Source organism: Poecile atricapillus, chromosome Z, assembly GCF_030490865.1.
Source record: "Poecile atricapillus isolate bPoeAtr1 chromosome Z, bPoeAtr1.hap1, whole genome shotgun sequence".
NCBI lineage: Eukaryota > Metazoa > Chordata > Aves > Passeriformes > Paridae > Poecile > Poecile atricapillus.
The window spans coordinates 66413859-66430085 of record NC_081289.1 but is presented as its reverse complement, the minus strand read 5'-3'; the positions used below and the strand labels follow the sequence as shown (position 1 = coordinate 66430085).

The window sequence follows — 16227 nt, the reverse complement described above, 5'->3', positions numbered from 1 at the left end:
CCTTGCCCCAACGCTCACCAGCCCTGGGGTGCGTGCTGGACACTCACAGGCTTGGGTTTTCTTGGATCAAATTCCCAAAGAAAGGGAATTAAAGTTTGTTTTTCTTTTCAAAGGACATCCAGAAAACAGGTTCCTGGAGGCCTGAGCCTTGCTCTGCCTTTGTTGTATGTGGAGGATGGGAGGAGGGATGGATGGATGGATGGATGGATGGATGGATGGATGGATAGATGGATGGATGGATGGATGGATGGATGGATGGATGGATGGATGGATGGATGGATGGAAGGAAATTCCTTGATATCTGGTACCCCCTGGAGTGGGCTGAGTGGCTTCTGTTGCTCATTGACTATACCCTATAACTCCTTCATAGCAAATAGTCACCAGCATGAAAATGTGAGGTCTCCATAAGCACAGTGCCTAATTCTGGTTTAGCACTTAGAGGTGTTAACTCTCTGCTCAACAAGTTACATTTATCCAAAGATAGATATTCAGGCAACATGAGAAAATGAGATACTTTAGAGGCTAGCTTTCTATAAGTTTTAAATTTATCCTATTTTTCTTCGAATGAACACATACTTGTTAGGGAATTAAGTATTTATTCATCAGCACCTGCACACAGAAGAAATACAACTGGTTTTAAAGCAATGAAATTCAGTCCAGGGACTCTGAAGTGTGTAGTGTGTTGTGTGCTGTGTACCACTAATTCCAGTGATAATGGAGCTAATGTTCAAATAAAACCCCCAAATGGATGCTTCAGTAAGTTCTGTCTATGAAAATGCGCTGTCATAATTAGTGTTCTGAAGTCACATGTTTTCACATTTTAGGATGGAAGAATAACTTAGGGAGCACAGACTTGGAAAGCAGAGATGAATCCATGGTTGGTATCTTAGTAAATTGGTATTTATATGTTATTAAATACAGGTTATTGAAAAGGAATTTCATGACATGAAGGTCCAGACAAGAACACATAAATGAACAATTTTTCAGACTCTGGAGAAGCAGAAAAGCAGTTTCATCATAAAGTAAATTTTGCAATTCGGGTCTCTCTGAAGTAAAATTTAGCTCTTTGTGCATATGACTTTCCCAGTCAGCTACATATGGAGACAAAAATCCATTTTGAATTGTGAGGGAATTACTGAGGGGTTTTTGGTGTATTTTCCTTTCTGAAGTTGTGCATGTATTGCCAGCATTGCTGAATCACTCCCAGGCGACCTGAGGATAACCCCAAACCAGGCTACTTTGCATTTCATAATCAAATTTTAGTCTTTCAGCTCACAGCATATTTGTTCATTTGTTTCATAACTTGGAAAGGACTGAGAGATACAGAAAAACTTTCATCTTAATAATCACTGTATTCCTAAAATGGAAAAGCACTTGACTCATGTGGAGTGCTGGGCCATAAGAACTGGGATACAATACTCTGGCAATCTTAAAATCTTTGGAAAATAAAGTGGGTTTAACAATTAGATTAATTAAATGATTAAAAGACAGTGTGCCAACCACTTAATTGCTAGGGGAAGTCGGGGTATGAGATAGTCTTGTCATACTAGTCCAATTAGCACAATTGTACCAACCATGAATTATCTGTACAGCATGGAAAAAAATGGAAGAGTATGTTGGGGGAGAAGGAACAAAGGATGAGCAGCCATCAGCCCCCTTTGTGCAGCAGGGCATGTCTTGAGCACAGGGAATATCTGGAATTTAAAAATCCAGCTGGAGACAGAACATGTCGGGGCTGAGCCGTTCCCTGTGTGAGGAGGAGCGTGTTCCAGGGGCAGGCAGGGGTCAGACCCGTGGTCTGCAGTGGCCCTTGCTGTGATCCTGGAGCGAAACGGGAGCAGAGCAGCGCGGGGAACGTGCGGAGGATTCTGCGGCTGCCGAGCAAAGCTGCCTCGGTCTCCAGGGAGTCTGGAGGAGGGGTGTAAGTGTCACTTCTGGAAAAGAAGTCATTTTGTTGAAATATCACTGCAACTCGGCTCCAGGCTTCAACAGCAGCAGCGTTTTGTGTCCTCAAGTGCCTTTTGTTGTCGGCAGCGTGGTGGTTCCTGCTGGGGCTGACGGCGCTGCTGCGTGGCCGGGACCCTGCACTCAGACACACCTGGCTTCACCTCAAATGAGTGCCCTGCCTTCCCAGAAAATGGGCTGGAAGCATTGCTCAAAGTATCATTTCTGAATCTTCATGAAGAACGTCACTGAAAGAGGGACTGGGCACTGGGATGGGCTGCCCAGGGAGGTGCTGGAGTCACCATCCCTGGAGGGGTTTATAAAAAGGCTGGACGTGGCACTGAGTGCCATGGTCTGGTTAATGAGGGGGTGTTGGGTCATAGGTTGGACTCAATGATCTCAAAGGTCTTTTCCAACCTGGCTCATTCTGTGATTCTGTGGTCCTCTGACTGAGGAAAGCTGGGTATTCTGCTTTTCAGTACAGGTCTGTTTTGGAAAAAAAATAACCCAGAAGACTGGGCAGAAATTGAAAAGAATAGCATAGGTTTATTTCCATATCTACGACAGAAATTACTCTTGCACCTTTTTGTGAGTGAACCATCCATTGATACCTACTCCAAGTACTGATTTTATTAACTTCCGGGCAGTAATGAAGGTTTCTTTTAAATAACTTTTCTTTATAACTATAATTTTGAGAAAATCTTGTCTGGAAGTTATGTTCTTAATAATACAAGAAGCAGCAGCTGAGAGACAGAATGGAAATGCTGTCTTTTAACAGAAATTTGAAGTCCTTTTATTCACTGATAACAAAGCTTTGCTCAAAATTAATTTATATTCCAACCCAGTAGCCAGTTTTCAGCACTGTAATGCAATTTCTGTGTCTCAGCTAAGCAGGATGAAATCCCCAGACTGGGCACTGGGATACAAACTCGGATCCCACTTCAGATATGGGGAAGCTTTGCTAAAGTGAGGTGGGTTTGGGGATGGAATTTTTTCTTGGGGAAGAAGGATGGGGGAAGTCTCAGTTGGCACCTTCACCATCACCATCATCATCATCATCATCATCAGCAGCAGCAGCAGCAGCAGCAGCAGCAGCAGCAGCAGCAAGTCTGCTCTTCCCTAACTTTTTTGTATTTCCAAGGATTAAATATGATTTTTTTTAATCTGCTCTGATGACATCATTATTTTTATTATTCTCTATTTCCCATAAATAAGATGGAATGAAGAGAAGTAAAATACCAGAGTCCAGATGAAACCATAGGGAGCTGGGACTGGAGGAAAACAGAAGTTTTAAGGAATGACCTTCCACAATTCCACTTCTCAGACTTGTGCTGTCATGTGAATGCCTTCCTGTTACACAACAGAAATTAAGCAGTTTAGACAAATATATATCAGTGGAGCTACGCCAGGATTTAATTAGGTCTCATGATCCAGATCTTTCAAATTACCTGCCTCTTTCAGTGTGATGAGTCCACCTTTTTTGGCCATGACCTTCCAATCTGTGTTGAGTAAGCCAAGGCTGCTCAGTCTGGGGGTTTTGGTTGCTTGGTGTACAGCCAAGTGTTCAAAGGGTTTGTGAAAGGCACAGAGACTTGTTTAGAGTGCTGGGGAGTTTTTTGAATTTTATTTATTTTGTTGTTCAGAGTGATAAGTAGTTTTATGTTCCCTCTTGGAGAAAACGAGGGGGTTGCTAGTGGTTAATCAGTGTAGTTCCTTTAATACTTCTTTTATTTGTGATGGGTACAAATAGGGAAGGTCTGTTACAGGAACCAATTGATGTCTTAGAAACTTGGTAAGTTACAAGTTGAAGTGTTTACAAAAGTAAATTTTGGTGTTTTTTTTATGGCTGCAGTATGTCTGGCACTTCAAAGCTATCAGTGACCAGAAATTAAACATGTGGTAAATATGACTGGAAATAGTAATCATCCATCACTTGTCTTTCCAGAAAAAAACCCAAACCAGCCACCAACTACATTTAAATTCCTTACTTCCCATAACTTCCTGAGTTATTGTACCAGATACTTATTCCCCAGAACAAAAAAGGAGAAAAGGAAAAAAAAAAAAGCAGCAATTGTTTAAGTTTTGACATTTTCTGGTTTTCCTTCTGACTGTACTGCTCTCACCAGCATTTCAAACATGGTTGTGGTTTCCCTGCATTGTCTTTCATATTCCACATTCGCTGTTCAATTTCTTTCATTAACCCCATACCAGCATACACAAAAATATCCTGATGTTGATCCCTTCTGCTCTGGTTCAGCTGATTGTGTCTGTACCTTCCATGGCAGAATGGAAATAACTTTGTCTGGAGACGCACGCTTTGGTTGTCTGTCTGAATATATGAAGAATACTATATTCCTAAATTAGAAGAGCAGATTTGGGGCTGATGTGCAGGAGGGTGAGGTGATTAGGGAATTGGTGTCCAGCACTTTTATTTGTAAGGTCTAACTCCTCTCCTCCAACATCCAGTAGATTACATAATTTACCATCAGTGGGACTTCTTAAAAACAGAACTCTCCCTTGAGTGGACAAATTTGGTAACATGCAGTAAACTGCTTACTTTAGTTAAAAATAAGGAAGTCTTACTGTAAGCAAAATACCTGAAATTGAATGTCTTGGTGAAAGAATGAGCCGGGTGAGGATTTTCATAAAGTCAAGTAATTTCTTTGTAGAATTCTTTGGTTTCAAATTAAATTCTTTGTAAGCTTCCCTCACCAACCACTTGTTGAGATGGCCGCAAAAAACGAGCATTGCAGGTTTATCTCTGGATTTTTATACTTCAGATACTCTTCTAGCAGAATAGCTAAATTATTTTACTTTACCTTTTATTTACTTTGTGATTTCTTTATTATAAAATCCATCCTAAACCATAGCCAGTTTTATTAGTTACTATAATAATCTATTTTTGCATTGCTAAGAGTAGCTTGGGAAGAAATGACCATAATAACTTTAACTCAAGTACACAGTTTTAATTAATAATTGTAAATTATTATAAATTCATTAGTATAAATTCACTATTTTAGCTATAAAAGCAAATACAGTTTTCCATTTTTAAGGAGGTAAGCTACTGTACAAAGAGTTTATACCATCTAAATTTTCCAATTTTATCTTTTTATGAAAAGCAGGGAAAGCAATTTGCAAATATTTAAAATGTCAAACTAATGGAAGTATAAATGATGAACAACTTGTAAGGCATGCAAAAGGAGGCCATGGTTTGCTATGGGATTATGGAAAAAGAATGAATAATTCATCAGTATAGAATAAATAAGAATATTTCCATGCAGCAGTTGCAGGTTTGTTTATTGATCTACCTGGTAGAAGTTCTTAAAAGATTCATTATTTAGCACGAGCTAGAAAACGCAATATACCCAAAACACTGAAAATACTTTATTTCTGGCTGTGGGACTTCATTGCCCATCAGGGAAGAAAATCCCAAACAAACATGAAAACAGAAAAAAAAAAGCCCCAATGAGTTGCATAATGAAGGGCAGAAATGGAGGTTTCTATAACACCTGAGAGTGTTGCAGGATGCCTGTAACTGCAGAATTCTTACAGTTATGGAAAGGCACTGCAGCTGTCAGTAACACTGCCCTGCTGCTCTGGCCACGCAGACTCTGAGCCCTCCCTCCTTTCTCTCGCAGGTGCAGGGCAGGGGAGATGCAGAAATGAAATGAAAATGTTATTTTTAGGTGTATTTCTTACAAAGCCATTTTAGGACAGCAAATGGCTAACAGTTGTAACTTTAACCCTTTTCTCCCTGCATTTTGGAATAGTCATTATTTCCCCCTCCCCCTCTATTTTTAAACTAAATTTGCCATTTTATTTTTTAAAAGATAGTTTTTAAAGAGGGAAAGGGTGTCAGCAGCAGGGTGCTGTATCCCTGTGGGAGCTCTTCATCCCAAGGACATGTCCCATGGCAAGAGAGGTGACTCAGCCCAGGGCACTCGGGGATGATGGTGCTGTAATAAAGCCCATCAGTGCCCCTTTAATGAGCTGCTCCTCCTTGGTCAGCCACTGCAGCTCAGGCTCTTTTGGGCATTTGGAGATGCTCAGGCTTTTAACATCATCGATTTTCTCCATCACTGGTGCTGCTGTTGTCATCCTTCATCCAGAAAACCTGCAGAAGTGCATCCAACATGCTCCACTCAGACTGTGCCTGTCGTGGGTTTATTGCATGTTGATGCTTAAAGAGCTTGTATTTCCTTAAAAGAAACCCCAACAACAGCAAACCAACAGCTTTTACTCCTGTTTTCCTTCAGAAATGGGTGTGATAGCAAAGTAATGATTTGACATGAGTGGCAGTGGCTGGCAGAGCACCACCTTTTTTGGCCACAGCTTCCCAGGCTGCTCTGGCTGCTTTGTGGTGGCCTCTCCCTGCATCATCTGTGATTATGATTCCAAAGTGTTTGCTGCATCCAGCTCACCTGGCTGGCTTTCCCTGTCAGCTGCAATTCCACAGTGTTCTAGCACTGATCCTTGAATAGATAATACCCTTTATGAGAGGATTTTTTTTTGTGAATCAAAGCCTTGCAAAAAGGTTTTGAAAGCCAGCACCTTTTGCAGACTTTATATTTGAGTGATACATTCTGGACTTTTCCAAAGAACATTGAGCTTGGATGCTAAATATCGTACTGCTAGTTGTTCAGAACTTTAATTCTAAAACACAGTTTAAGCCATTGAAGAAATCTGTGGTGATTAACTGAATGTTTCCTTTCTGGTTGGTTGAAAAAGGTCATCCCTCCTTTTGTGCCAGTTTTCAGATCTTTCCAGCATTATTCTTTCCTTTCCTAGGTATTGTGCCAAACACCTGGAAATGCAATTTCCAGATCTGCATCTTTAGGGTATGGAGTGTGAGTGCACAATAAATAGAGTGATAATTTAATATCTGTGTGTTCTGCAGGGCAGGCTTTGGCAGGTCATTAGTAACCTGCCAGTGGCTCAGGAGCATTCTGTGTGCTCCAGTACTTTCACACAAGATTTTGAGCATTTATAGGTGATTCAGCCTCATGCCCTACAGAAACACATTGCAGGAAGGAAGAATGCTAGAAATTAAAAGTAATTGAGGTTCCAACACATGACAACAGAAGCAGTTTGGCTTCTCTTTTCTGTGACAATCTCCTGCGTGTAAATTGCCAGGAGCAATATTCTTTACTCGCTTATTCCAGCTGAAGGATTTGCAAAGGTAACTAATTTCATCCTCTGATTCACTCCTTAGAAATCCCTTTTTTCTTTTCCCTTCCAAAAACGTAACCTGAATTCTTCTCATTTGTCATGGTGGTTATTTTTGGGGTTGGTAAAATCTTGAGCATTACCAGCAGAATCATGAGCCTCCCTTCTAGTACTGTTTATAACAGAGCCCTGTTTTGAAGCTTCTTCTTGTTGTGGAAATATATTACAGGCTGCTGAAATTATCTTTAAAGTGCTTAGAAATTGCTGATAAAATGCATAAATTACTTTCTTTATGCTCTGTGTATATCCTTGTGCATGTGTGAGACTGTTCATACACATAAGTATGCAAGTTACATTCAAGCAATGCAAGTTACATTACTGGTGCATGTAGAAACACTCAGATACAAGATTTTGAAAATTTAGTCAACATTTGTCTAATTGGCCTGTGCTATCTCTGGCACCCCTCCTCTCAACACACATTTGTTATTTCAACAAATCATGGTACTTGTATGGACAAAAGCCTAAACACTTTTAATTTACCTTCAGATGAAACAATGGCATAATAACATATCCAGAGAATTACTTTCTGCACTTTGGTCAGGTTTGGGGTTTTTTGAGGGGGGGTTTAATGCCTACCATGCAATGACAAAGGTTTATTCTCCCTTTGTTCTTTTCAGAGTGCTGCAGCAGCTCCCAGCCCAGTGCTAGGAAACATTCCCCCAGGAGATGGCATGCCAGTAGGTCCAGTACCACCGGGGTTTTTTCAGGTATTCAGAAAAAAAATTATCATTACAGGAATTTTAGGATAGAAAATCCTCTGTAATACTGTTTGCAGAAAAGGTCCTGTTCTGAACTATGTCTCACTGTGTGGTGCAATATTTGAGAGTTTATTTTTAAACAGAAGTGGACAGGTGGGAAGGAAGGGACCTGACTGACAAGTATTTAATTTATGAAATAGTACAGAACAAGAAATGGTGCCAGTTTTTTAGCAGAGATTGAAAATGCCTGAGTACAATATTAAAATAATTTCTTGCTTATATACATAACATTCCATGGAAATTTTAAAGTCAGAATGTCATTGGTTGTGTTCAGCTCTGTGCTAAAGCCATGGCCCAGATTCCTGAGCTTGTGTGGGAATTCAGCCTGGGCAATGCAGAATGTCCCACTGAGCATCGCCCTGCACCTTGAAGATCTCAACCCAAGTGCCTAAAAAGTTAAATCAGGGATTTACACCTTGTGCTGCTGCTGTTCAGTTTTGTCCTACGTGGAGCTGAACACCCATTTATGACTTTGGGCAGTAACAGCACAGGATACAATGGTGGCAGAAATGACATTTTAGTGCAAGGCCAGCGTGGTGTTTGTGACCTGAGGCTGCACTGCTCCCAGGCTGGGCTTACATCTCCTCCTCACCAAAACTCAGTTGTTTTCCTCCACACTGGCAAACTGAGGCTTGATTTGTAACACATGAAAAGATACTTGGAAGTGAAGTGGAAAATATCTGGCTGCTGCCAGTCACAAAATTCTCGGGAGCTGGCAGAACTCCTTAATTAATTTATTTCTGCTTTTAGTGCTTTGAACAGCTAGTTAGGTAGGCTCTTTTGCACATAATTTTTGTCTCAATTTTTAGATTATATCAATATTTTGCCTTTTTTTTATTTTTTTTATTTCAGCCTCCCACTTCAGCTGTGATGTCAGAGGAATTAACTTTTTTTGTTATTGTCTATGATGACTACTAGGATGGGGAAGGGGCACAGATAGGACAAGTGTGTGAAGTACAGAGGAGAGAGTAACTATTTTAAAGGTTGTGCAGAAGGAGGATGTGGGAGTTTTGTTTTTGGAAGCGTGAATAGACTTCTAGCCACTCCAGATCTTTGAAGATGTAAGAAAGACAAGCTGATAGAAAGTTGAGTGCGGGTAAAATCTCATTGTATGCCAGTATCTGGCTTGAGTCTGATTTGAAGCCACAATGACATCCTGCTCTTTTTGCGAGGCCTGAGAGTGAAAAGGAACATTTTTTCAAGACATTATTAATCCTTGCTGTAGTTGTGTGGCTAAAATACAGGAGTTTGGAAATCAGGTGTGGTAGTGGATGCGCTGATGTGTTTGGGAGCAATCCCAGCAAGGGGAGCTCAGCCAGAATCCAGAGGGTTCCATCCCAGTGAGAGCCTGAGGTGTGAGTGCAGACAGCCCTGCTGCTGCAGTGTTGTCAGGCAGCACTTAGTGCCAGACTCTGAAACCTTCATCAGAGCTCAGCCTCACCAAGGTCAGCCCGTCCCAAGACAAGAAAATGTGCTGGCAGACAGAGCCTGCGTGTGTGAAACTTGAAAATGGAGGGGTATCATCTGCTGCTGTGAAACGCAGGTGAGATCACAGGCAAGAAATGGAAACTCACGGTGAAAACCTCCTCCTTTCTTCATGGGTGCTGCTGTAGACCTTTACCTGAGGCGCTTTCTCCATCCTCTCCTTCAATTCCTCTGGTCCCAGAGTAAGACAAGCCCCAGAGAACAGGTTCATCTGTCTTGCTCTTAAGGGCTGGCTGCCCTTTTTCTTTTCCCCCCAGCAGTTTGGAGCCAAGACCTGCCCCTCACTCCCGGATTATGACAGCAAACAGTTTGTTCTCCAGAGTCAGACCACATGGGCAGAGCAGGAGAGAGGTGCTTGTGTCTATATTTAGTGCACTGAGACTTTGCTCCACAAAGGCCTCGTAACATTTTAATTCCTTTAACCCGAAATTTATCTGGAAGGTCACCCCCAAATGATAAGGGTGCCTGTTGTTGCTTTCAGGGAGTTGTTTGGGTTAGGCTGAGCTGAAGCTGCTGACAGCCAGCACCTGCCAGCTCTGCTTGCAGAACTCAGGGGTCACAAATGATTTGAAGCAATTTCTTCCCTCTTGGTTTTGTACTCCTGTTTTGGATGGGCACCCACAGGGACATAAGCAAAGTGGGGTCACTGCTGCTGCAGTGGGTTCTTATCAGATCAGGGGAATTTCACAGTCCAGGGGTGAAAATGTGCTGGGAATGAAGAAACACCAACAGGCTTTGCTTTTGGTCAGCACTGCTGACCTCTAACATGATTTTTCAGACGTTTATTTTTTATAGAACAAAATAAATATATTTTATTTTTTAAAAATAATGCTGTCTGCTGGTATAGCACTTGGAGGTAGAGAAATACTGGAGAATTGCTGTTTCTCAGACAGTATGTGACAAAACTCTGCTCTTTGTAAAAGGTTTTCTCATGCAGGTAGAGCGTTAGCACTGATGTTAATTAGCAACCTGTGGCATTTCATGCCTGGTCCACAGAGGTAGAAGTTCTGAGGCCAGCAGCTGAATTTGTCTTGTATCTCTGTGTAGTTGTACTTTAATGCTTCAGTTCAGGTGAGGGATGATGGTCACTGCACTGCTGACTGTCCGGAAAAATGGCCCAGTGCAGGGAAGGTGGTAGAGTTGTTCCCAGCTATTGTCATCAAATAAATGAGTTTTTTGGGGGTTTTGTTTGTTTGTGGGTTTTTTAGTTTTCAAGACAAATTGTTTGCAGTGTCAAAAGTGAAATGTGAAAAGTCAGTGTTTATGTGGAGTTAGGATGTGCCTCAGTTCCCTCACTGGTGTCTTTGTGTTTGAATGTGACTTTAAGTTCATAGACACATACTTTTTGTCCTCATCTTCTCTCAGACTGAGCAGCAGTGGGACTCTGGAAATAAGTTGGTGTGAAACAGAGCCTGAACCTGCTCTTGGTTCATTAGCAGCAGCACTTGAATGTGTGGGGCACAACACCTGTGCCATACAGGACTCTTCAACCCCAAGTATTATAACCCAAACAGCTGCTTTGGGCAACAGAAGTCATGAAACTGTACTAGATTGCATAGAAGCGAGATGATTTTATTTATACATGTCTGAAATGCCCAACCAGCCCCAGCCTGAGTCTGGAAATACCTCATTCATTCCAGTTTTGCCATCTGTAACATCCTGGACATGGAGCTAAGATGTGAGGAAGGCACTTAGCTACTGTGATAATAAAAGAAAGTAATTTGGGACATTTTCTGTGTCATTATTAGACATTTTTAGTCCACTTCATTTGTTAGTTTCTTCATATGGCCAGTCTTGGATATCAGCATGACCTGCTCTCTCTGTCCCTGGTTCTGGAGTCCATCTGACCCTGGCATAGTAACTGAGCTGAATATTCAACTGAAAGGTTGAATAAGATCATAATAAATAATTACCTCTGGGTCTAATGTTAGTGGATGTATATAATGTCAGCAGCCACAGCTTTACACAAGGCTCTTACAAACTCATGTACAGTGAGTTAAGTCTTCCACTTGCGATCAAAGAGGTTCAGGTCATACAATTCAGAGACTTTGAGCTTTCCACATCCAGTCTTGCAGGTGCAACTGCTGCCCTTCAGGTACTGACAACCATTTCCATCCCTCTCTTTACTGATGTTTGAAGGCAGCTAAATAATTTGAGATGTCACATTTGTGTTTTTGCAGACTGTTTATTTGATCTTTGTGGACAATGTCGGTATTAGTAAGCAAATGAGCAGAGGCCAAAGGGAAGTGTGTTCATTGAGGTGTTTGGAGTTTTTAAACAGAATGTAAACTATTGATTTCACAGGATTTTGTTTGCCTTTTAGGTAAATTTCCAGTTTTAGCACTCCTAAATTCAGAGTTTAGAAGAGAGCACCATGGAATGGTTTGGAACGGACCTTAAAGCCCCTCCTGTTCCAACACCAGGTGTGGGCAGGGGCACCTTACCTTCACTGGTTTTCCAAGTTACTGACTCCCAGTGCTGCTCAGAGTCTGACCCTGGCTGCTGCTTTTGCACTGCAGTTAGGAGAAACTTCAATGTATGTTTAATTAAACCTCAGTTGTCCTCAGCTCCTGTATTCCATGGCTGCCCAAAGGTTTGGCTGTGTGAGGAGCGTGACTGCCTTTAGAGGCACTCACCTGGAGACCCTGCTGGCAGCTGTACGGGGAGCAGGTTGTTTTCCAATTGACAGTTCACTTGTTTAATTTGGTAATTCTGTTTAAAGTCAAATTCTAGCACTTGTCTGTACCTTTTCACACATAAGCGAAGCGCCCTTTCTTTTAAACACATTACTTTTTTCAACACATTTGTTAAAATCTCTTCAAGTTCAACTTACCACTGAACATTATTTCTGTGGTGCCTGTATTTTCTAAAGGGCTTTTCAAGTGGTTGGCTTCGTTCACCAACTTCAGATCACCAGATAAACTTGGAATGGCATGGGAGAGAAGTGTCGACACCATGTTCGAAATACAAATGTTACATATTCCTCTTATATAAAGGGGAAAAAAAAACCCAACCCAAACCCAGCCCTGAAAAGTAATGTGAGCTTGCCTTGCCATCTAGTGGCAGCTGCTCCTGCTCTTTTTAGCTCAATACATATTATTCTCAAGTATTATTTTTAGCCTTGTTTGCCATAGTAGAGCTGACCTAATGCTTCAGGAGAGTGTTATTACAGTAAGGCACATGAGCAGAAAGGACTTCTATTTTCCTGCCCAGCCTTACTATTTGAGATATAAATACATATCTCAAACAGTAAGGCTGGGCGGGAAAATAAATAAATAAATAAATAAATAAATAAATAAATAAATAAATAAATAAATAAACATTTATATTTATTATATATGAATACATTACAAATATATGTCTACCATATGTAAATAAATATAAATCAAAGTTTTTCACCTAGTTAAGTGAGAATAAGCAAAGTCAGCAAATTAAAAATTAGTAACACGCATGTCCTGCATTTTGAGGCAGAACTACGTACAGATGGAAAGAAAATGGATTTGTAAGGTGTAGTGTAAGGCTGTAAAATATCTCTGTAATGTAATATTTTAGTTCATATTTAATACTGACCATATTTACAGTGAAGTCATGGCATGACACGTTGTTAAAAAATAGAGTTTGTATTCCAGAGCCAATAAATGCAGCATTTGGTTAAAGCAGTTAAAGGAAGGAAGACGAGGAGGGAGGAATCCCTCAGCACCTCTTTAAAGCCATTTTGGAATGAATTGTCAACTGGGGGTTACTATTTGTGCAGGGAATGAGGAATCCCAGTTCCAGCTGTAGAATGGCACAGCTGGAGCCAGAGGAGGTGCTGTGCCTCAGCTTGCTCTGTGCAGAACCAGCACCTGTGTCTCTGCCTGTCTAAAAGAGTTTTGTTTCCTTTTAAACCCCTTTGAACTCTTTCAGCTCTCCCCTTAATGCTCACACAGTCTCCCGGTTTTCCAGAGTTTCTCCATATTTTATCTGCCCACTTCCTGCAGCCTCACCTCGTTATCTGTCCCAGGATCCATCACACCCCCGCTGTGTTCCCCATTTTTGGAGCATTGACTTTTCTGTACAACTGAGATGGTTACAGACTGTAGCAGAGCAGCAGAATTAGCTGGATTTGGCACGTGTTCACACCCAGCCTCAATTCCAGTGCAGCAAGTGGGGCAATTGCAGATGAAGGAGTGAAAAGTTAAAGATTCCAAGCAGGGCAGACACAGGGAAGTGCCAGAAGTTTGAGAACCACCCTGGGTTGTGAAAACGTGGTGATGGAAGAATGAAACGTCACCAGAGCTGCACATGCAGCGTGTGAGCAAAGACAGCAGCTTTGGTAGCCCTGAGAAACTTTAAAAATGGAGTTTAAAGGGGACCTTTTTCCCTCTGAGTTTATATAATTCGTGTTGGTAGGAAGAACTTTATTGTATTTTTGGAATCTCCATGGTTTGTCGATGCACCCACCCCAGTAGAGCAGTCTGGGAATGTTCAAATTCATAAAATGATAGGTCTAATTCTTTGCAGAGTTGGCATATGTGCCTTTTTGTCCTCAGCAGTATCACACTGCATTTTTAAATATTCCATTTTTAAAAATTACTTTGACTGGTTGCACTATGTGAGAGGGTATTATCATCTAGAAAGATCTATAAGTAGTTTGTGTTTTTCTCCTGTTTGGGTCCCTTTCCCTAAATACCAGCAATAAAGTCAACTTCTAAAAAGTGAAGTTATCCGGAATCTGCTGGCCTCAATAATCCCACCCTGCAGATGTGGAAATGCTTTTACTGCTCATAACTGTTGGAACAAATTAAAACTGCTCAGTTTGAGGAGCTAATCAGCTGTTCCAAAGAATCAGCCGTGTATCATCATCAGGTTCATCAATCTGGGGAAAATGCTTTCAGTCATCTGTCTGGATGATGTCTAAATTCTAGAAACACAGGGATTTTTATTTTTGAGGGTTTTTAAGGTGTTACATCTCGAATGTTTTGGCTTGTCATGTTTGAAATACTCTGTTTTCCCTTCCATTTGCATTTAATAAAATTAATGTAAAAACTGTTTACCTGGTTTAAAATTCATCTAAGTAATGCTTTTTATAAAATTCTAATTTCTTTCAAAAATTCCTTTAAGCATTATGTGCAGAACGTAGCAATTTTCTGTCCCAATTATGAAATCTTGAGCTTCAGATAATGATGTTCCCCACAAAGTGACATAAATGTAATAACAATTCAGTTCCTACAGATCATCTAAAAGCAGATCTGGCTTTCAGCATCTCAGAGAGAGATGTCTAGCTGGGGACCAGAGGTTTTGTTTGGGGCTTTTCTAATTCTTTTTGTTTGTTTCTTTCTTTCTGTTAAGCACAGAATTGTTTCTTCATTTTTCTACACCAAACAAGGTGTGTGTTACAGTGTCCTTCCATATGGTGTCCTTGACCAGGGATAAAACATTAAATTTATTTAAAAAGCTGGTATTGCTGTAACTTGGAATTCTGGATAGGGAAGGAGCTCTTCAATTGAGGGGAAAAAAAAAAAAACACTTTTGCTCTGTATTATGAATTAAATCAGACTTCTTACTGGTGCTATTTTTAAGTTGTCAGTCTTCTCTTAGAAAACCATAAATACAGGAATTATTTTTTAGGGATCTTTCCTTGAAGCATAGAGACGAACGTGCTCATGGAAATGGGTTTGGTCATCAGGAAAGGCCAATATAGAGAGAACTCCTCTCCCAGTGTTGAGAATAACACGTTTTTATGTGAAATACCATAAATAAAATCAGCTGTTTTGGTTTGCCCTGGTAAACTGCAAGATGGGCGGTGTACAACCCAAATTTCATCTCCTAAATACTTCAGCAAAAAATCATTTTGTGTTCAGTCCTGGTTAAAACTAAAATGTGTTAATGAAGAGTGTCCTGAAACTTGAGTGATTTGGTACTGCTTAGAGGGATGCCACCAAAAAAAAAATCACAGAGGAAACTGAAAAATGAAAAGCAATGAAATGAAAAATGAATTGCAGCCTAACTCAGATAAATTCAATTCACACATATTTAATGGCTCCCCATGGTCCTCCTAGGAGGGCAGACCCCCTTCGGTTTGGGAATGGAAGATGTAGGTGTAAAACACCTCTGGAGTGTTTCCTAAAACACTGGAGTCTTAAAGAGATATATTGAAATATTATTTTCCCTTACAGGAAAATGAAATACAAGTGGCCAGCAGTCTTATTTTTAATCTTTTGGATACTAATACTAGTAATACATAGCAGTAAGTGATGCCAAACCTTTTAGCCCAGAGTAGAGTTTGGAAACAAAAAAGGTGAAGATGAATGGTATTTTACACAGAATGTGTAACTGGGCAACTGATTTTTAAACAGAGACGTGAGCAAAGATTTTTGATTTGTTTCACTTGTGATCATTTAGAACTTTTAAATGCATAGATGGAAAGATTGGGTCATTTTCAGAATTACAAGAGGAAATGTCTCTTGCAGCTTGAACTGTTTTCCAGTACTTGCACCTCAAGTAGCAGCACAATTAATTTAAGATCACTTGTAGTGTGTACAAATAAGATCTGTGGTTCCATTTTCAGCTGCTAGGATAAGTGGTGTTTATGTTTGTGCTGTAGGTGGCTGAGTTATAAAAATCAATTGTTTGCTATTTAGGTCTTCTCCACACCAAGTGTGAAGCTGTGTCTCACCATGTGATTTTTGTTAGTGGTCAATATCAATTGAGTCTCAATAGGATTTGAAATATTCAGGATTACTTCTCTGGACTAGTCATTGTTGTAAGTTTTGCAAATTTATGTGAGACAAAGTGTGATTGATAAAAGCAAAGGTATGAGTTAAAAGCAGGA

General features: G+C 40.5%; 1 protein-coding gene across 4 annotated transcripts in view; it reads left to right on the top strand.

The window, feature by feature from the left end:
* The window catches only part of SSBP2 (single stranded DNA binding protein 2), a 135026-nt gene that overhangs the window by 82734 nt on the left and 36065 nt on the right, over nucleotides 1-16227 (top strand). For 2 of the 4 annotated variants that reach the window (XM_058864258.1, XM_058864257.1), the window contains exon 5: nucleotides 7788-7877. The exons of the other annotated variants lie outside the window; for them this stretch is intronic. In XM_058864258.1, coding sequence (XP_058720241.1) covers nucleotides 7788-7877 — 90 coding nt within the window. The remainder of the gene's footprint in view (nucleotides 1-7787; nucleotides 7878-16227) is intronic. 4 annotated transcript variants of the gene reach the window in all.